Source organism: Scyliorhinus torazame, chromosome 16, assembly GCF_047496885.1.
Source record: "Scyliorhinus torazame isolate Kashiwa2021f chromosome 16, sScyTor2.1, whole genome shotgun sequence".
Taxonomy (NCBI): domain Eukaryota; kingdom Metazoa; phylum Chordata; class Chondrichthyes; order Carcharhiniformes; family Scyliorhinidae; genus Scyliorhinus; species Scyliorhinus torazame.
Window position 1 is genome coordinate 96,576,204 of NC_092722.1, and position 21,401 is coordinate 96,597,604.

A 21,401-nucleotide genomic window follows, 5' to 3' on the forward strand; every position below is an offset into this window, starting at 1 on the left:
TGCGAGGAATCACTGAGTGCGAGGAAACCCCCCCCCCCATCACTGAGTGCGAGGAAACCTACCCATCACGGAGGGTGAGGAAACCTCCCATCACTTGTGCGAGGAATCCCCCCATCACTGAGTGTGAGGAAACCTCCCCATCACTGAGTGCGAGGAAACCCCCCCATCACTGAGTGTGAGGAAACCCCCCCATCACTGAGTGCGAGGAAACCTCCCCATCACGGAGTGCGAGGAAACCTCCCCATCACGGAGTGCGAGGAAACCTCCCCATCACGGAGTGCGAGGAAACCTCCCCATCACGGAGTGCGAGGAAACCTCCCCATCACGGAGTGCGAGGAAACCTCCCCATCACGGAGTGCGAGGAAACCCCCCCATCACGGAGTGCGAGGAAACCCCCCCATCACGGAGTGCGAGGAAACCTCCCCATCACGGAGTGCGAGGAAACCTCCCCATCACGGAGTGCGAGGAAACCTCCCCATCACGGAGTGCGAGGAAACCTCCCCATCACGGAGTGCGAGGAAACCTCCCCATCACGGAGTGCGAGGAAACCTCCCCATCACGGAGTGCGAGGAAACCTCCCCATCACGGAGTGCGAGGAAACCTCCCCATCACGGAGTGCGAGGAAACCCCCCCATCACTGAGTGCGAGGAAACCCCCCCATCACTGAGTGCGAGGAAACCCCCCCATCACTGAGTGTGAGGAAACCCTCCCATCCCTGAGTGTGAGGAAATCCCCCCATCACGGAGTGTGAGAAAACCTCCATTCACTGAGTGCGAGGAATCTCGCCGATCACTGAGTGAGAGGAATCCCGCCGATCACTGGTGAGGAAACCTCCCCATCACTGAGCGCGAGGAAACCCCCCATCACTGAGTGTGAGAAAACCTCCCCATCACTGAGTGCGAGGAAACCCCCCCATCACGGAGTGCAAGGAATCCCACCCATCCCTGAGTGTGAGGAAACCTCCCCATCACTGAGTGCGAGGAAACCTCCCCATCACGGAGTGCGAGGAAACCTCCCCATCACGGAGTGCGAGGAAACCTCCCCATCACGGAGTGCGAGGAAACCTCCCCATCACGGAGTGCGAGGAAACCTCCCCATCACGGAGTGCGAGGAAACCTCCCCATCACGGAGTGCGAGGAAACCTCCCCATCACGGAGTGCGAGGAAACCTCCCCATCACGGAGTGCGAGGAAACCTCCCCATCACGGAGTGCGAGGAAACCTCCCCATCACGGAGTGCGAGGAAACCTCCCCATCACGGAGTGCGAGGAAACCTCCCCATCACGGAGTGCGAGGAAACCTCCCCATCACGGAGTGCGAGGAAACCTCCCCATCACGGAGTGCGAGGAAACCTCCCCATCACGGAGTGCGAGGAAACCTCCCCATCACGGAGTGCGAGGAAACCTCCCCATCACGGAGTGCGAGGAAACCTCCCCATCACGGAGTGCGAGGAAACCTCCCCATCACGGAGTGCGAGGAAACCTCCCCATCACGGAGTGCGAGGAAACCTCCCCATCACGGAGTGCGAGGAAACCTCCCCATCACGGAGTGCGAGGAAACCTCCCCATCACGGAGTGCGAGGAAACCTCCCCATCACGGAGTGCGAGGAAACCTCCCCATCACGGAGTGCGAGGAAACCTCCCCATCACGGAGTGCGAGGAAACCTCCCCATCACGGAGTGCGAGGAAACCGCCCCATCACGGAGTGCGAGGAAACCGCCCCATCACGGAGTGCGAGGAAACCTCCCCATCACGGAGTGCGAGGAATCCCCCCCATCCCTGAGTGCGAGGAATCCCCCCCATCCCTGAGTGCGAGGAATCCCCCCCATCCCTGAGTGCGAGGAATCCCCCCCATCCCTGAGTGCGAGGAATCCCCCCCATCCCTGAGTGCGAGGAATCCCCCCCATCCCTGAGTGCGAGGAATCCCCCCCATCCCTGAGTGCGAGGAATCCCCCCCATCCCTGAGTGCGAGGAATCCCCCATCTCTGAGTGCGAGGAATCCCCCATCGTTAAGTGTGAGGAAGCCTCCCCATCACGGAGTGTGAGGAATCCCCCCATCACCGAGTGCGAGGAATCCTCTCCATCACCGAGTGTGAGGAATACCCCCATCACGGAGTGCGAGGAAACCCCCCCCCATCACTGAGTGTAAGGACACCCCCCCATCACTGAATGTGAGGAATCGCCCATCACCGGGTGTGAGGAAACCTCCCCACCACGGATTGCGAGGAAACCCCCCCATCACTGAGTGCGAGGAAACCTCCCCATCACGGAGTGCGAGGAAACCTCCCCATCACGGAGTGCGAGGAAACCTCCCCATCACGGAGTGCGAGGAAACCTCCCCATCACGGAGTGCGAGGAAACCTCCCCATCACGGAGTGCGAGGAAACCTCCCCATCACGGAGTGCGAGGAAACCTCCCCATCACGGAGTGCGAGGAAACCTCCCCATCACGGAGTGCGAGGAAACCTCCCCATCACGGAGTGCGAGGAAACCTCCCCATCACGGAGTGCGAGGAAACCTCCCCATCACGGAGTGCGAGGAAACCTCCCCATCACGGAGTGCGAGGAAACCTCCCCATCACGGAGTGCGAGGAAACCTCCCCATCACGGAGTGCGAGGAAACCTCCCCATCACGGAGTGCGAGGAAACCTCCCCATCACGGAGTGCGAGGAAACCTCCCCATCACGGAGTGCGAGGAAACCTCCCCATCACGGAGTGCGAGGAAACCTCCCCATCACGGAGTGCGAGGAAACCTCCCCATCACGGAGTGCGAGGAAACCTCCCCATCACGGAGTGCGAGGAAACCTCCCCATCACGGAGTGCGAGGAAACCTCCCCATCACGGAGTGCGAGGAAACCTCCCCATCACGGAGTGCGAGGAAACCTCCCCATCACGGAGTGCGAGGAAACCTCCCCATCACGGAGTGCGAGGAAACCTCCCCATCACGGAGTGCGAGGAAACCTCCCCATCACGGAGTGCGAGGAAACCTCCCCATCACGGAGTGCGAGGAAACCTCCCCATCACGGAGTGCGAGGAAACCTCCCCATCACGGAGTGCGAGGAAACCTCCCCATCACGGAGTGCGAGGAAACCTCCCCATCACGGAGTGCGAGGAAACCTCCCCATCACGGAGTGCGAGGAAACCTCCCCATCACGGAGTGCGAGGAAACCTCCCCATCACGGAGTGCGAGGAAACCTCCCCATCACGGAGTGCGAGGAAACCTCCCCATCACGGAGTGCGAGGAAACCTCCCCATCACGGAGTGCGAGGAAACCTCCCCATCACGGAGTGCGAGGAAACCTCCCCATCACGGAGTGCGAGGAAACCTCCCCATCACGGAGTGCGAGGAAACCTCCCCATCACGGAGTGCGAGGAAACCTCCCCATCACGGAGTGCGAGGAAACCTCCCCATCACGGAGTGCGAGGAAACCTCCCCATCCCGGAGTGCGAGGAAACCTCCCCATCCCGGAGTGCGAGGAAACCTCCCCATCCCGGAGTGCGAGGAAACCTCCCCATCCCGGAGTGCGAGGAAACCTCCCCATCCCGGAGTGCGAGGAAACCTCCCCATCCCGGAGTGCGAGGAAACCTCCCCATCCCGGAGTGCGAGGAAACCTCCCCATCCCGGAGTGCGAGGAAACCTCCCCATCCCGGAGTGCGAGGAAACCTCCCCATCACGGAGTGCGAGGAAACCTCCCCATCACGGAGTGCGAGGAAACCTCCCCATCACGGAGTGCGAGGAAACCTCCCCATCACGGAGTGCGAGGAAACCTCCCCATCACGGAGTGCGAGGAAACCTCCCCATCACGGAGTGCGAGGAAACCTCCCCATCACGGAGTGCGAGGAAACCTCCCCATCACGGAGTGCGAGGAAACCTCCCCATCACGGAGTGCGAGGAAACCTCCCCATCACGGAGTGCGAGGAAACCTCCCCATCACGGAGTGCGAGGAAACCTCCCCATCACGGAGTGCGAGGAAACCTCCCCATCACGGAGTGCGAGGAAACCTCCCCATCACGGAGTGCGAGGAAACCTCCCCATCACGGAGTGTGAGGAATCCCCCCATCACCGAGTGCGAGGAATCCCCCCATCACTGAGTGTGAGGAATCCCCCCATCACTGAGTGTGAGGAATCTCGCCGATCACTGAGTGAGAGGAAACCTCCCATCCCTGAGTGTGAGGAATCCCCCACATCGCTGAGTGTGAGGAAACCTCCCCATCCCTGAGTGTGAGGAATCCCCCACATCGCTGAGTGTGAGGAATCCCCCCCATCCCTGAGTGTGAGGAATCCTCCCCATCACGGAGTGCGAGGAAACCCCCCCATCCCTGAATGTGAGGAATGCCCCATCACCGAGTGCGAGGATACCCACCCCCATCACTGAGTGCGAGGAATACCGCCCATCACTGAGTGCGAGGAAACCTCCCCCATCACTGAATGTGAGGAATGCCCCCCTATCACTGAATGCAACGAAATCCCCATCACTGAGTGCGATGATACCCACCCCATCACTGAGTGTGAGGAAACCGCCCCATCACTGAGTGTGAGGAAACCCCCCCCCCATCACTGGCTGCAAGGAAACCCCCATCACTGAGTGTGAGGAAACCCCCCCATCACGGAGTGTGAGGAAACCCTCCCCATCCCTGAGTGTGAGGAACCCCCCCCATCCCGGAGTGTGAGGAAACCCTCCAATCCCTGAGTGTGAGGAAACCCTCCAATCCCTGAGTGTGAGTAAACCCTCCAATCCCTGAGTGTGAGGAAACCCTCCAATCCCTGAGTGTGAGGAAACCCTCCAATCCCTGAGTGTGAGGAAACCCTCCAATCCCTGAGTGTGAGGAAACCCCCCCCATCACTGAGTGCGAGGAAACCCCCTCATCACTGAGTGCGAGGAATCCCACCCATCCCTGAGTGCGAGGAATCCCACCCATCCCTGAGTGCGAGGAAACCTCCCCATCACTGAGTGCGAGGAAACTTCCCCATCACTGAGTGCGAGGAAACCCCCCCATCACTGATTGCGAGGAAACCTCCCCATCACGGAGTGCGAGGAATCCCCCCATCACGGAGTGCGAGGAATCCCCCCATCACGGAGTGTGAGGAATCCCCCCATCACGGAGTGTGAGGAATCCCCCCATCACGGAGTGTGAGGAATCCCCCCATCACGGAGTGTGAGGAATCCCCCCATCACGGAGTGTGAGGAATCCCCCCATCACGGAGTGTGAGGAATCCCCCCTTCACGGAGTGTGAGGAATCCCCCCTTCACGGAGTGTGAGGAATCCCCCCTTCACGGAGTGTGAGGAATCCCCCCATCACGGAGTGTGAGGAATCCCCCCATCACGGAGTGTGAGGAATCCCCCCATCACGGAGTGTGAGGAATCCCCCCCATCACGGAGTGTGAGGAATCCCCCCATCACGGAGTGTGAGGAATCCCCCCATCACGGAGTGTGTGGAATCCCCCCATCACGGAGTGTGAGGAATCCCCCCATCACGGAGTGTGAGGAATCCCCCCATCACGGAGTGTGAGGAATCCCCCCATCACGGAGTGTGAGGAATCCCCCCATCACGGAGTGTGAGGAATCCCCCCATCACGGAGTGTGAGGAATCCCCCCATCACGGAGTGTGAGGAATCCCCCCATCACGGAGTGTGAGGAATCCCCCCATCACGGAGTGTGAGGAATCCCCCCATCACGGAGTGTGAGGAATCCCCCCATCACGGAGTGTGAGGAATCCCCCCATCACGGAGTGTGAGGAATCCCCCCATCACGGAGTGTAAGGGATCCCCCCCCATCACTGAGTGTGAGGAATGCCCCATCCCTGAGTGCGAGGATACCCACCCCCATCACTGAGTGTGAGGAAACCCCCCCCATCACTGAGTGCGAGGAATCCCACCCATCCCTGAGTGAGAGGAAACCCCCCCATCACTGAGTGCGAGGAAACCTCCCCATCACTGAGTGCGAGGAATCCCCCCATCACTGAGTGCGAGGAAACCTCCCCATTACTGAGTGCGAGGAATCCCACACATCCCTGAGTGCGAGGCATCCCGCCGATCACTGAATGTGAGGAAACTTCCCCATCACTGAGTGTGAGGAAAACCCCCCATCACTGAGTGCGAGGAAACCCCCCCATCACTGAGTGCGAGGAAACCCCCCCCATCCCTGAGTGTGAGGAAACCCTCCCATCCCTGAGTGTGTGGAAACCCCCCCATCCCTGAGTGTGTGGAAACCCCCCCATCCCTGAGTGTGAGGAAACCCTCCCATCCCTGAGTGTGTGGAAACCCCCCCCCATCCCTGAGTGTGAGGAAACCCTCCAATCCCTGAGTGCGAGGAAACCCCCCCCATCACTGAGTGCGAGGAAACCTCCATTCACGGAGTGCGAGGAATCTCGCCGATCACTGAGTGAGAGGAATCCCGCCGATCACTGAGTGCGAGGAATCCCCCCATCACTGAGTGTGAGGAAACCCCCCCCCCATCACTGAGTGCGAGGAAACCCCCCCATCACTGAGTGCGAGGAAACCCCCCCATCACTGAGTGCGAGGAAACCCCCCCATCACTGAGTGCGAGGAAACCCCCCCATCACTGAGTGCGAGGAAACCCCCCCATCACTGAGTGCGAGGAAACCCCCCCATCACTGAGTGCGAGGAATCCCACCCATCCCTGAGTGTGAGGAAACCCCCCATCACGGAGTGTGAGGAATCCCCCTTCACTGAGTGCAAGGAAACCCCCCCCTCACTGAGTATGAGGAATCCCCCCATCACTGAGTGTGAGGAAACCCGCCCCATCACTGAGTGCGAGGAAACCCGCCCCATCACTGAGTGCGAGGAAACCCCCCCCATCACTGAGTGCGAGGAAACCCCCCCCATCACTGAATGTGAGGATTGCCCCATCACCGAGTGCGAGGATACCCACCCCCATCACTGAGTGCGAGGAAACCCCCCCCCCCTATCACTGAGTGGAAGGACACCCCCCACATCACGGAATGTGAGGAATCGCCCATCACCGGGTGTGAGGAAACCTCCCCACCACGGAGTGCGAGGAAACCCCCCCATCACTGCGTTCGAGGAAACCCCCCCATCCCTGAGTGTGAGGAAACCCTCCCATCCCTGAGTGTGAGGAAACCCTCCCATCCCTGAGTGTGTGGAAACCCTCCCATCCCTGAGTGTGAGGAACCCCCCCCCCATCACGGAGTGTGAGGAAACCCTCCCATCACGGAGTGTGAGGAAACCCCCCCCATCCCTGAGTGTGAGGAAACCCCCCCATCCCTGAGTGTGAGGAAACCCCCCCATCCCTGAGTGTGAGGAAACCCCCCCCATCCCTGAGTGTGAGGAATCCCCCACATCTCTGAATGCGAGGAAACCCACCCATCACTGAGTGTGAGGAATCTCCCATCACTGAGTGTGAGGAATCCGCCCCCATCACTGAATGTGAGGAATGCCCCATCACCGAGTGCGAGGATACCCACCCCCATCACTGAGTGCGAGGAAACCCCCTCATCACTGAGTGCGAGGAATCCCACCCATCCCTGAGTGCGAGGAATCCCACCCATCCCTGAGTGCGAGGAAACCTCCCCATCACTGAGTGCGAGGAAACTTCCCCATCACTGAGTGCGAGGAAACCCCCCCATCACTGATTGCGAGGAAACCTCCCCATCACGGAGTGCGAGGAATCCCCCCCATCACTGAGTGTGAGGAAACCCCCTCCCCCCATCACGGAGTGTGAGGAAACCCCCCCCCCCCCCCATCACGGAGTGTGAGGAATCCCCCCATCACGGAGTGTGAGGAATCCCCCCATCACGGAGTGTGAGGAATCCCCCCATCACGGAGTGTGAGGAATCCCCCCATCACGGAGTGTGAGGAATCCCCCCATCACGGAGTGTGAGGAATCCCCCCATCACGGAGTGTGAGGAATCCCCCCATCACGGAGTGTGAGGAATCCCCCCATCACGGAGTGTGAGGAATCCCCCCATCACGGAGTGTGAGGAATCCCCCCATCACGGAGTGTGAGGAATCCCCCCATCACTGAGTGCGAGGAAACCCCCCCCCCCCCCATCACTGAGTGCGAGGAAACAACCCATCACTGAGTGTAAGGGATCCCCCCCCATCACTGAGTGTGAGGAATGCCCCATCCCTGAGTGCGAGGATACCCACCCCCATCACTGAGTGTGAGGAAACCCCCCCCATCACTGAGTGCGAGGAATCCCACCCATCCCTGAGTGAGAGGAAACCCCCCCATCACTGAGTGCGAGGAAACCTCCCCATCACTGAGTGCGAGGAATCCCCCCATCACTGAGTGCGAGGAAACCTCCCCATTACTGAGTGCGAGGAATCCCACACATCCCTGAGTGCGAGGCATCCCGCCGATCACTGAATGTGAGGAAACTTCCCCATCACTGAGTGTGAGGAAAACCCCCCATCACTGAGTGCGAGGAAACCCCCCCATCACTGAGTGCGAGGAAACCCCCCCCATCCCTGAGTGTGAGGAAACCCTCCCATCCCTGAGTGTGTGGAAACCCCCCCATCCCTGAGTGTGTGGAAACCCCCCCATCCCTGAGTGTGAGGAAACCCTCCCATCCCTGAGTGTGTGGAAACCCCCCCCCATCCCTGAGTGTGAGGAAACCCTCCAATCCCTGAGTGCGAGGAAACCCCCCCCATCACTGAGTGCGAGGAAACCTCCATTCACGGAGTGCGAGGAATCTCGCCGATCACTGAGTGAGAGGAATCCCGCCGATCACTGAGTGTGAGGAAATCTCCCCATCACGGAGTGCGAGGAAACCTCCCCATCACGGAGTGCGAGGATACCCACCCCATCACTGAGTGCGACGAAAGCCCCCCATCACTGAGTGCGAGGAAACCCCCCCATCACTGAGTGCGAGGAAACCCCCCCATCACTGAGTGCGAGGAATCCCGCCCATCGGTGAGTGCGAGGAATCCCCCATCACTGAGTGCGAGGAATACCGCCCATCACTGAGTGCGAGGAATACCGCCCATCACTGAGTGCGAGGAAACCTACCCATCACTGAGGGTGAGGAAACCTCCCCATCACTGAGGGTGAGGAAACCTCCCCATCACTGAGTGCGAGGAAACCCCCCCATCACTGAGTGCGAGGAAACCCCCCCATCAATGAGTGCGAGGAAACCCCCCCATCACTGAGTGCGAGGAAACCCCCCCATCACTGAGTGCGAGGAAACCCCCCCATCACTGAGTGCGAGGAAACCCCCCCATCACTGAGTGCGAGGAAACCCCCCCATCACTGAGTGCGAGGAAACCCCCCCATCACTGAGTGCGAGGAAACCCCCCCATCACTGAGTGCGAGGAAACCCCCCCATCACTGAGTGCGAGGAAACCCCCCCATCACTGAGTGCGAGGAATCCCACCCATCCCTGAGTGTGAGGAAACCCCCCATCACGGAGTGTGAGGAATCCCCCTTCACTGAGTGCAAGGAAACCCCCCCCTCACTGAGTATGAGGAATCCCCCCATCACTGAGTGTGAGGAAACCCGCCCCATCACTGAGTGCGAGGAAACCCCCCCCATCACTGAGTGCGAGGAAACCCCCCCCATCACTGAATGTGAGGATTGCCCCATCACCGAGTGCGAGGATACCCACCCCCATCACTGAGTGCGAGGAAACCCCCCCCCCCTATCACTGAGTGGAAGGACACCCCCCACATCACGGAATGTGAGGAATCGCCCATCACCGGGTGTGAGGAAACCTCCCCACCACGGAGTGCGAGGAAACCCCCCCATCACTGCGTTCGAGGAAACCCCCCCATCCCTGAGTGTGAGGAAACCCTCCCATCCCTGAGTGTGAGGAAACCCTCCCATCCCTGAGTGTGAGGAAACCCTCCCATCCCTGAGTGTGTGGAAACCCTCCCATCCCTGAGTGTGAGGAACCCCCCCCCATCACGGAGTGTGAGGAAACCCTCCCATCACGGAGTGTGAGGAAACCCCCCCCCCATCCCTGAGTGTGAGGAAACCCCCCCATCCCTGAGTGTGAGGAAACCCCCCCCCATCCCTGAGTGTGAGGAATCCCCCACATCTCTGAATGCGAGGAAACCCACCCATCACTGAGTGTGAGGAATCTCCCATCACTGAGTGTGAGGAATCCGCCCCCATCACTGAATGTGAGGAATGCCCCATCACCGAGTGCGAGGATACCCACCCCCATCACTGAGTGCGAGGAATACCGCCCATCACTGAGTGCGAGGAAACCCCCCCACCACTAAGTGCAAGGAAACCCCCCCCATCACTGAGTGCGAGGAATCGCACCTATCCCTCAGTGTGAGGAAACCCCCCCATCACTGAGTGTGAGAAAACCTCCCCATCACTGAGTGCGAGGAAACCCCCCCATCACTCAGTGCGAGGAAACCCCCCCATCACTCAGTGCGAGGAAACCCCCCCATCACTGAGTGTGAGGAAACCCCCCCATCACTGAGTGCGTGGAATCCCACCCATCCCTGAGTGTGAGGAAACCTCCCCATCACTGAGTGTGAGGAAACCTCCCCATCACCGAGTGTGAGGAATCCCCCCCCATCACTGAATGCAAGGAAATCCCCATCACTGAGTGCGAGGAAACCTCCCCATTGCTGAGTGCGAGCAATCCCCCCATCACTGAGTGCGAGGAAACCCCCCCATCACTGAGTGCGAGGAAACCCCCCCCATCCCTGAGTGTGAGGAAACCTCCCATCCCTGAGTGTGAGGAATCCCCCACATCGCTGAGTGTGAGGAATCCCCCCATCACTGAGTGTGAGGAATCCCCCACATCTCTGAATGCGAGGAAACCCACACATCACTGAGTGTGAGGAATCCGCCCCCATCACTGAGTGTGAGGAAACCTCCCCATCACTGAATGCAACGAAATCCCCATCACTGAGTGCGATGATACCCACCCCCATCACTGAGTGCGAGGAAACTCCCCCCCCGTCACTGAGTGTAAGGACACCCCCCATCACTTAATGTGAGGAATCGCCCATCACCGGGTGTGAGGAAACCTCCCCATCACTGAATGCGAGGAAATCCCCATCATTGAGTGCAAGGAAACCCCCCCCATCACTGACTGCAAGGAAACCCCCATCACTGAGTGTGAGGAAACCCCCCCATCACTGAGTGCGAGGAAACCCCCCCCCATCACTGAATGTGAGGAAACCTCCCCATCACTGAGTGCGAGGAAACCCCCCCCCTTCACTGAGTGCGAGGAAACCCCCCCCATCACTGAGTGTGAGGAAACTCTCCCATCCCTGAGTGTGTGGAAACCCCCCCATCACTCAGTGTGAGGAAACCCCCCACCATCACGGAGTGCGAGGAAACTCGGTTTAAGAAGGGTGGCAGGGATAATCCCGGGAACTACAGGCCGGTGAGCCTTACTTCAGTGGTAGGGAAATTACTGGAGAGAATTTTTCGAGACAGGATCTACTCCCATTTGGAAGCAAATGGACGTATTAGTGAGAGGCAGCACGGTTTTGTGAAGGGGAGGTCGTGTCTCACTAACTTGATAGAGTTTTTCGAGGAGGTCACTAAGATGATTGATGCAGGTAGGGCAGTAGATGTTGTCTATATGGACTTCAGTAAGGCCTTTGACAAGGTCCCTCATGGTAGACTAGTACAAAAGGTGAAGTCACACGGGATCAGGGGTGAACTGGCAAGGTGGATACAGAACTGGCTAGGCCATAGAAGGCAGAGGGTAGCAATGGAGGGATGCTTTTCTAATTGGAGGGCTGTGACCAGTGGTGTTCCACAGGGATCAGTGCTGGGACCTTTGCTCTTTGTAGTATATATAAATGATTTGGAGGAAAATGTAACTGGTCTGATTAGTAAGTTTGCAGACGACACAAAGGTTGGTGGAATTGCGGATAGCGATGAGGACTGTCTGAGGATACAGCAGGATTTAGATTGTCTGGAGACTTGGGCGGAGAGATGGCAGATGGAGTTTAACCTGGACAAATGTGAGGTAATGCATTTTGGAAGGGCTAATGCAGGTAGGGAATATACAGTGAATGGTAGAACCCTCAAGAGTATTGAAAGTCAAAGAGATCTAGGAGTACAGGTCCACAGATCACTGAAAGGGGCTACACAGGTGGAGAAGGTAGTCAAGAAGGCATACGGCATGCTTGCCTTCATTGGCCGGGGCATTGAGTATAAGAATTGGCAAGTCATGTTGCAGCTGTATAGAACCTTAGTTAGGCCACACTTGGAGTATAGTGTTCAATTCTGGTCGCCACACTACCAGAAGGATGTGGAGGCTTTAGAGAGGGTGCAGAAGAGATTTACCAGAATGTTGCCTGGTATGGAGGGCATAAGCTATGAGGAGCGATTGAATAAACTCGGTTTGTTCTCACTGGAACGAAGGAGGTTGAGGGGCGACCTGATAGAGGTATACAAAATTATGAGGGGCATAGACAGAGTGGATAGTCAGAGGCTTTTCCCCAGGGTAGAGGGGTCAATTACTAGGGGGCATAGGTTTAAGGTGAGAGGGGCAAAGTTTAGAGTAGATGTACGAGGCAAGTTTTTTACGCAGAGGGTAGTGGGTGCCTGGAACTCACTACCGGAGGAGGTAGTGGAGGCAGGGACGATAGGGACATTTAAGGGGCATCTTGACAAATATATGAATAGGATGGGAATAGAAGGATACGGACCCAGGAAGTGTAGAAGATTGTAGTTTAGTCGGGCAGTATGGTCGGCACGGGCTTGGAGGGCCGAAGGGCCTGTTCCTGTGCTGTACATTTCTTTGTTCTTTGTTCTTTGTTCTTTGAAACCCCCCATCACTGAGTGCGAGGAAACCGCCCCATCACTGAGTGTGAGGAAACCCCCCCCCCCCATCACTGACTGCAAGGAAACCCCCATCACTGAGTGTGAGGAAACCCCCCCATCACGGAGTGTGAGGAATCCGCCCCCATCACCGAGTGTGAGGAATCCCCCCCCCATCACTGAATGCGAGGAAATCCCCATCCCTGAGTGCGAGGAAACCCTCCCATCCCTGAGTGTGAGGAAACCCTCCAATCCCTGAGTGTGAGGAAACCCTCCAATCCCTGAGTGTGAGGAAACCCCCCCCATCACTGAGTGTGAGGAAACCCTCCAATCCCTGAGTGCGAGGAAACCCCCTCATCACTGAGTGTGAGGAATCCCACCCATCACTGAGTGCGAGGAAACTTCCCCATCACTGAGTGCGAGGAAACCCCCCATCACTGATTGCGAGGAAACCTCCCCATCACGGAGTGCGAGGAAACCCCCCAATCACGGAGTGCGAGGAATCCCACCCATCGCTGAATGCGAGCAATCCCCACATCGCTGAGTGCGAGGAATCCCCCCATCACTGAGTGTGAGGAAACCCCCCCCCCCCATCACTGAGTGTGAGGAATCCCCCCATCACGGAGTGCGAGGAAACCCCCATCACTGAGTGTGAGGACACCACCCCCCCCCACCACTGAATGTGTGGAATCCCGCCCATCACTGAATGTGTGGAATCCCGCCCATCACTTAATGTGAGGAATCCAACCCATCACTGAATGTGAGGAATCCCGCCCATCACTGAGTGCGAGGAAATCCCCCCTTCACTTGAGTGCGAGGAAACCCCCCATCACTGAGTGTGAGGAATCCCGCCCATCACTGAGTGCGAGGAAATCCCCATCACTGAGTGTGAGGACACCCCCCCCCCCCCCATCACTGAATGTGTGCAATCCCGCCCATCATTGAATGTGGAATCCCGCCCATCACTGAATGTGAGGAATCTAACCCATCACTGAATGTGAGTAATCCCGCCCATCACTGAGTGCGAGGAAATCCTCATCACTGAGTGTGAGGACCCCCCCCCCCCCCCCCATCACTGAGTGCGAGGAATCCCCCCATCACTGAGTGCGATGAATCCCTCCATCACTGAGTGCGGGAAACTCTTTCTCTCACCCACCCCCCCACCCCCAATCCCCGAGTGCGAGGAAATACCCCACCCCTGAGTGCAAAGGGAAAACTGCCCCCCCACTTGAGCCAGAGCAAATCCCCAAGAGCGAGGAAAGCACTCATTATCCTTGGGCACAAGAAATATCCCCCCATATCCGACGGCAAGGTAATTCCCCAACTCCGACGGTGAGGGAATCCCTCCCATCTCCGAGTGTGAGGGAATCCATCCCATCTCCGAGGGTGAGGGAATCCCTCCCCATCCCCGAAAGCGAGGGAATCCCTCCCAACCCTGAGGGATTCCCTCCCATCCCCGAGGGCGATGGATTCCCGTCCCATCCCCGAGTGCAAGACATTCCCTCCCATCCCCGAGGGCAAGGGAATCCCGTCCCATTCCCGAGGGCGAGGGAATCCCGTCCCATTCCTGAGGGCGAGGGATTCCCGCCCCATCCCCGAGGGGGAGGAAACCTCCCCGCTGTTTGGAATGGTGTGCACTGTTTCTGCGAGTGACCAGAGTACCCACAGAAAGAATGAACTTATGAGTTAGTTACCAAAGGTCAGCTGGTGTATGTGATTTTTACCCCATTTATGATCTGCACTGCTGGACCACAGAAACTTCATATTTGATTTTAAAAGTAGTTGTTTCTGAGCTGATAACTGTTCTGTTTTGAGTGATACATAGGCACAGGCACGAATGCGTGTTACATGGAGGAGCTAAGACATATAGACCTGGTGGAAGGCGATGAAGGACGGATGTGCATCAACTTAGAATGGGGTGGTTTTGGAGATGATGGTTCACTGGAATCTATCAGGACTGAATTTGATCGGGAAATCGATCGTGGTTCTCTCAATCCAGGAAAGCAGCTGTAAGTTCTCACTTTTCCATTTATTTATTAACTAAAAAGCTGCTTCTTCAGGTTTGAATTTCCCTGAACTCCAATTTACAGGATGTCTCCCTGCAACGGCCATTTTTCCATTGGAGAACCAAATGGGCGATAATGTTAATGAGATAAACTTAGCCCCGCATCCGATTTTGCCTCTTCCAAGACGATGTCCAAAGATGTGCAAGTTAAGTGGACTGTCCAGGAGTGTGTAGGTTAGGTAATGGGGCGTGCTTGGGTGGGGTGCTCTTTCAGAGGGTCAGTGCAGATTCAGTGGACCAAATCTGGCCCTACACAATAGGGATTCAATGATTTTAGAAATTTCCTTACTTCAGGACTACCCAAGGCTGTGAAGGTGTTTTGGAAATTGTCAGCCTTTCCTTTCTTACCAGTAAGTTTCCCAGATTAAATTATGTCCCAGTGGGCGGCAAGGTGGCACAGTGGTTAGCACTGTTGCCTCACCAAGGTCCCCAGTCCAATTCCGGCCTCGGGTGACTGTCTGTGGAGTTTGCACTTTCTCCCCATGTCTGCATGGGTTTCAAAGAACAAAGAATAAAGAACCATACAGCACAGGAACAGGCCCTTCGGCCCTGCAAGTCTATACCTATAATGATACCAACCTTGGCCAAAACCCTCAGCACTTCCTTGTGCCGTGTCCGTCTATACCCTTTCACGGTAACTTCATTGCAGTGTTAATATAAGCCTACTTGTGACAATTAAGATTAATATTATTACCCATCCTATCCAGGGGTAATCCGTGTATTTGTCAAGATGCCTTTGAATGCCGTTAATATATCTGCTTCCACAATCTCCCCTGGCAACGCGTTCCAGGCACTCACCACCTTCCGTGTAAAAAACCCTGCCTGGAACATCTCTTCTAAACTTTGCCCCTCGGACCTTACACCCATGCCCCATGGTGACTGACCCCTCTGTCCTGGGAAAGAGTGCCTGCCTATCTACACTATCCATGCCATTCATAATCTTGTAGACCTCGATCAGGTCACCCCATAACCTCCGTTGTTCTAATGAAAACAGTCCAAATATATTCAGCCACTCCGCATAGCTAACACCCTCCAGACCAGGCAACATCCTAGTAAACCTCCTCTGCGCCCTCTCCAAAGCCTCCACATCCTTCATGTAGTATGGCGATCAGAATTTTGTGCAATATTCCAAGTGCAGCCTGACTTGACAGTTTTTATCCTCGATGCCCTGTCCAATGAAGGCAAGCGTTCCATATGCTTTCTTGACTATGTTGTCCATTTGTGTTGCAATTTTCAAAGATCTATTAGACTGGGGCTCAGCATTCTCCTCCACAGCATTATCTTTTTCCTGAGACATGGATAGAGCAGGGACAGGAATGGATGTTGCAGGTTCCGGGGTTTAGGTGTTTTAGTAAGCTCAGAGAAGGAGGCAAAAGAGGGGGAGGTGTGGCGCTGCTAGTCAAGAACAGTATTACGGTGGCGGAGAGGATGCTAGATGGGGACTCTTCTTCCGAGGTAGTATGGGCTGAAGTTAGAAACAGGAAAGGAGAGGTCATCCTGTTGGGAGTTTTTTATAGGCCTCCTAATAGTTCTAGGGATGTAGAGGAAAGGATGGCGAAGATGATTCTGGATATGAGCGAAAGTAACAGGGTAGTTATTATGGGAGACTTTAACTTTCCAAATATTGACTGGAAAAGATATAGTTCGAGTACAATAGATGGGTCGTTTTTTGTACAGTGTGTGCAGGAGGGTTTCCTGAAACAATATGTTGACAGGCCAACAAGAGGCGAGGCCACGTTGGATTTGGTTTTGGGTAATGAACCAGGCCAGGTGTTGGATTTGGAGGTAGGAGAGCACTTTGGGGACAGTGACCACAATTCGGTGACCTTTACGTTAATGATGGAAAGGGATAAGTATACACCGCAGGGCAAGAGTTATAGCTGGGGGAAGGGCAATTATGATGCCATTAGACGTGACTTGGGGGGGATAAGGTGGAGAAGTAGGCTGCAAGTGTTGGGCACACTGGATAAGTGGGGCTTGTTCAAGGATCAGCTGCTGCGTGTTCTTGATAAGTATGTACCGGTCAGACAGGGAGGAAGGCGTTGAGCGAGGGAACCGTGGTTTACCAAAGAAGTGGAATCTCTTGTTAAGAGGAAGAAGGAGGCCTATGTGAAGATGAAGTGTGAAGTTTCGGTTGGGGCGATGGATAGTTACAAGGTAGCGAGGAAGGATCTAAAGAGAGAGCTAAGACGAGCAAGGAGGGGACATGAGAAGTATTTGGCAGGAAGGATCAAGGAAAATCCAAAAGCTTTCTACAGGTATGTCAGGAATAAGCGAATGACTAGGGAAAGAGTAGGACCAGTCAAGGACAGGGATGGGAAATTGTGTGTGGAGTCTGAAGAGATAGGCGAGATACTAAATGAATATTTTTCGTCAGTATTCACTCAGGAAAAAGATAATGTTGTGGAGGAGAATGCTGAGCCCCAGGCTAATAGAATAGATGGCATTGATGTACATAGGGAAGAGGTGTTGGCAATTCTGGACAGGCTGAAAATAGATAAGTCCCCGGGACCTGATGGGATTTATCCTAGGATTCTCTGGGAGGCCAGGGAAGAGATTGCTGGACCTTTGGCTTTGATTTTTATGTCATCATTGGCTACAGGAATAGTGCCAGAGGACTGGAGGACAGCAAATGTGGTCCCTTTGTTCAAAAAGGGGAGCAGAGACAACCCCGGCAACTATAGACCGGTGAGCCTCACGTCTGTAGTGGGTAAAGTCTTGGAGGGGATTATAAGAGACAAGATTTATAATCATCTAGATAGGAATAATATGATCAGGGATAGTCAGCATGGCTTTGTGAAGGGTAGGTCATGCCTCACAAACCTTATTGAGTTCTTTGAGAAGGTGACTGAACAGGTAGACGAGGGTAGAGCAGTTGATGTGGTGTATATGGATTTCAGCAAAGCGCATGATAAGGTTCCCCACGGTAGGCTATTGCAAAAAATACGGAGGCTGGGGATTGAGGGTGATTTAGAGATGTGGATCAGAAATTGGCTAGCTGAAAGAAGACAGAGGGTGGTGGTTGATGGGAAATGTTCAGAATGGAGTACAGTCACAAGTGGAGTACTACAAGGATCTGTTCTGGGGCCGTTGCTGTTTGTCATTTTTATCAATGACCTAGAGGAAGGCGCAGAAGGGTGGGTGAGTAAATTTGCAGACGATACTAAAGTCGGTGGTGTTGTCGATAGTGTGGAAGGATGTAGCAGGTTACAGAGGATATAGATAAGCTGCAGAGCTGGGCTGAGAGGTGGCAAATGGAGTTTAATGTAGAGAAGTGTGAGGTGATTCACTTTGGAAGGAATAACAGGAATGCGGAATATTTGGCTAATGGTAAAGTTCTTGAAAGTATGGATGAGCAGAGGGATCTAGGTGTCCATGTACATAGATCCCTGAAAGTTGCCACCCAGGTTGATAGGGTGGTGAAGAAGGCCTATGGCGTGTTGGCCTTTATTGGTAGAGGGATTGAGTTCCGGAGTCGGGAGGTCATGTTGCAGCTGTACAGAACTCTGGTACGGCCGCATTTGGAGTATTGCGTACAGTTCTGGTCACCGCATTATAGGAAGGACGTGGAGGCTTTGGAGCGGGTGCAGAGGAGATTTACCAGGATGTTGCCTGGTATGGAGGGAAAATCTTATGAGGAAAGGCTGATGGACTTGAGGTTGTTTTCGTTAGAGAGAAGAAGGTTAAGAGGAGACTTAATAGAGGCATACAAAATGATCAGGGGGTTGGATAGGGTGGACAGTGAGAGCCTTCTCCCGCGGATGGATATGGCTGGCACGAGGGGACATAACTTTAAACTGAGGGGTAATAGATATAGGACAGAGGTCAGAGGTAGGTTCTTTACGCAAAGAGTAGTGAGGCCGTGGAATGCCCTACCTGCTACAGTAGTGAACTCGCCAACATTGAGGGCATTTAAAAGTTTATTGGATAAACATATGGATGATAATGGCATAGTGTAGGTTAGATGGCTTTTGTTTCGGTGCAACATCGTGGGCTGAAGGGCCTGTACTGCGCTGTATTGTTCTATGTTCTATGTTCTATCTGTGGACCTGTACACCCAGATCTCTCTGACTTTCTATATTCCTAAGTGTTTTGCCTCCGGGTGCTCTAGTTTCCTCCCACAGTCCAAAGATGTGCGGGTTTGGTGGATTGGCCATGCTAAATTGTCCCTTATTGTCAAAAAGGTTAGATGAGGTCACGGGAATAGGGAGGAGGTGTGGGCCTTAGTGTTCTTTCGAAAGGTCGGTGTAGACTTGATGGGCCAAATGGCCTCCTTCAGCTTTGTAGGGATTCTAAAAAGTGCAGGACTCTGGCTATGCGATTATTGGGACAGAGAAGGTGATCATTACTTCTTTAGTCATCATTTTAATGCTAAGTTGATTTTGGTTTGCAATTTGAATTATAACAATATTGAATAACACTAGCATAAAGTTAAATCACTTGTCATTTGACTGTTCCTAAGCCAAAGAATTTAAGCATTTTGCAAGTGTCTAACAATCTAATACTGAATTATCAGGCAGTGAGACAAATGAACTCATAGCCGTGTAACTTAATGGTACAGGTTTGAGAAAATGATCAGCGGAATGTACATGGGAGAACTCGTGAGGCTCATTCTCGTAAAGATGGCCAAAGAAGGGCTCCTTTTTGAAGGGAACATCACACCAGAACTTCTTACCAAAGGCAAATTGGAAACGAAGGATGTATCTGCTATTGAGAAGTAAGTAACATTTGGAGCAATATTAATTATTTAACAGGGTGCTTTCCGAGCACAATCTTAGTCTCAGGCTCAAACAAGTGTGGATAATATATCACTTTTATCCCTTCTACTTCCTCCTTAGTCCTGTTTGACTACAGTTCCACTGGGAATTTTCCTGAATAAGGTAAGGCACGATATGTGGACATGCTAATAAGCTTGGACAGTGAGGCCTCAGGCCATCTCGTCCCAATGTTTGGAGGGCGGTTTCCTTTACCATAAGGCTGTTAGGTTTGCTGTTTGGGCAATATTTTGAAAGCAGGCAGCCAGTGTGAGCCTTGCTGACTGTCTTTGCAGGTTAACGATCACAGGCAGAGTGATGTGTGTGCAAAATGTTGCCGGACCTGCTGAATGTTTCCAGCAGTTTTTCTTCAGCTACTTCACTGCCTTTAGACACCCATAGACTGAGTTGAATGTGGCTCTTCTTCAGACTGAAGGAGGGTAGAAATGTGATGGGTTTTATGCTGTTGAAAGAGAAGAGAGGGAGGAAAAACACAAGGTCTGGAATAGGGTAGAGTGTGAGAGAACTTAAGGTGGAGATTCTCCGTTCAGGATACTAAGTGCTCTCGCCAGGGGATAATCGCTCCTGGTCTCCGCTGGTGCTAGTAGTGGCACCCAGTATGCGAGTCTCTCCACTTCACCATGCTAATTTATGCATGGTGGAGAGCTCACTGGAATCCGTCAGAATCCCAGTATTGGGCAGCCATTATGATCGAACGACCCGATAGCGAGATCCTGTGGCAGGACCCCCACAACGCAAATCCTGACTCCCACCCTCCCACTGACATTGTAGGGGCATCCTTTCCCCAACCACGAGAATAATTGGTCACTTCCCCCCACAGCATGCACGCTGTCACAATGGTGACCCAACCATCCCCACCACCTCCGTATCAGAGACCCCCATCAGTCAACCCTACCTTAAAGCTGAGGAGCAGTCCAGGCAGCAGAGTGAAAAATTACTGCATTTTCACTTACCCTTCCATAACACCTGCTGCCTCAGCCAAGTGTTTAAAGCAGCAGCTGCTATAATGTGTCAAAGGCTCCCTCAAAAACCAAGTACACTTAAAAGAGCATCAGATCCTGGATAACCTTTGAAATGCAAATAGAACATACTGTGCAGAAGGAGGCCATTCGGCCCATCGAGTCTGCACCGACCCACTTAAGCCCACGCTTCCACCCTATCCCCGTAACCCAATAACCCCTCCTAACCTCTTTGGTCACTAAGGGCAATTTATCATGGCCAATCTACCTAACCTGCACGTCTTTGGACCGTGGGAGGAAACCGGAGCACATGGAGAAAACCCACGCACACACGGTGAGAACGCGCAGACTCCGCACAGACAGTGACCCAGCGGGGAATCGAACCTGGGACCCTGGCGCTGCGAAGCCACTTGTGTTACCGTGCTACCCTAAGATATAACCAAATTAGAAACAGCTTTTTATTTTCCCCCTTAACTAACGCAACACTCCGATTATGCAAACTCCACACAGTCACCCAAACCCAGGTCCCTGGAGCTCTGAGGCAGCAGTGTTAACTACTGTGCCACAACGCTGCCCTTGATAGTTCAAGGCAGCGAAGTGTTTTCTGCTGTGAAGAAGAGGAAAGGATAAGTGAGACTGCAGTGATTTTTCATCTACTGCTTGGACTGCTCTTCAGCTTTCAGACAGGTGCCTCTGATGGGGGGTCGGGTTGCTTTCATGTATGCATGCTGTGTGGGGGGTGACCCGTTATTCCCGTGGTGGGGGGGGTGGATGCCCCTACTTTCAACGAGGATAGGGGGCAGGATTTGAGTTGTGGGGGTGGAGGGGGCCTTCCGATAAACTTTGGGGGGCACCTCAGTTATGCACTGAACCCCTTGACCC

At 54.6% G+C, this 21,401-nt stretch overlaps 1 protein-coding gene across 1 annotated transcript in view; it reads left to right on the forward strand.

Moving 5' to 3' along the window:
* Window positions 1-21,401, forward strand: part of hk1 (hexokinase 1) — a 328,092-nt gene that overhangs the window by 147,479 nt on the left and 159,212 nt on the right. Inside the window, exons 7-8 of the mRNA XM_072478763.1 lie at window positions 14,546-14,729; window positions 19,347-19,502. Of these exons, the coding sequence (XP_072334864.1) occupies window positions 14,546-14,729; window positions 19,347-19,502 (340 nt within the window). The remainder of the gene's footprint in view (window positions 1-14,545; window positions 14,730-19,346; window positions 19,503-21,401) is intronic.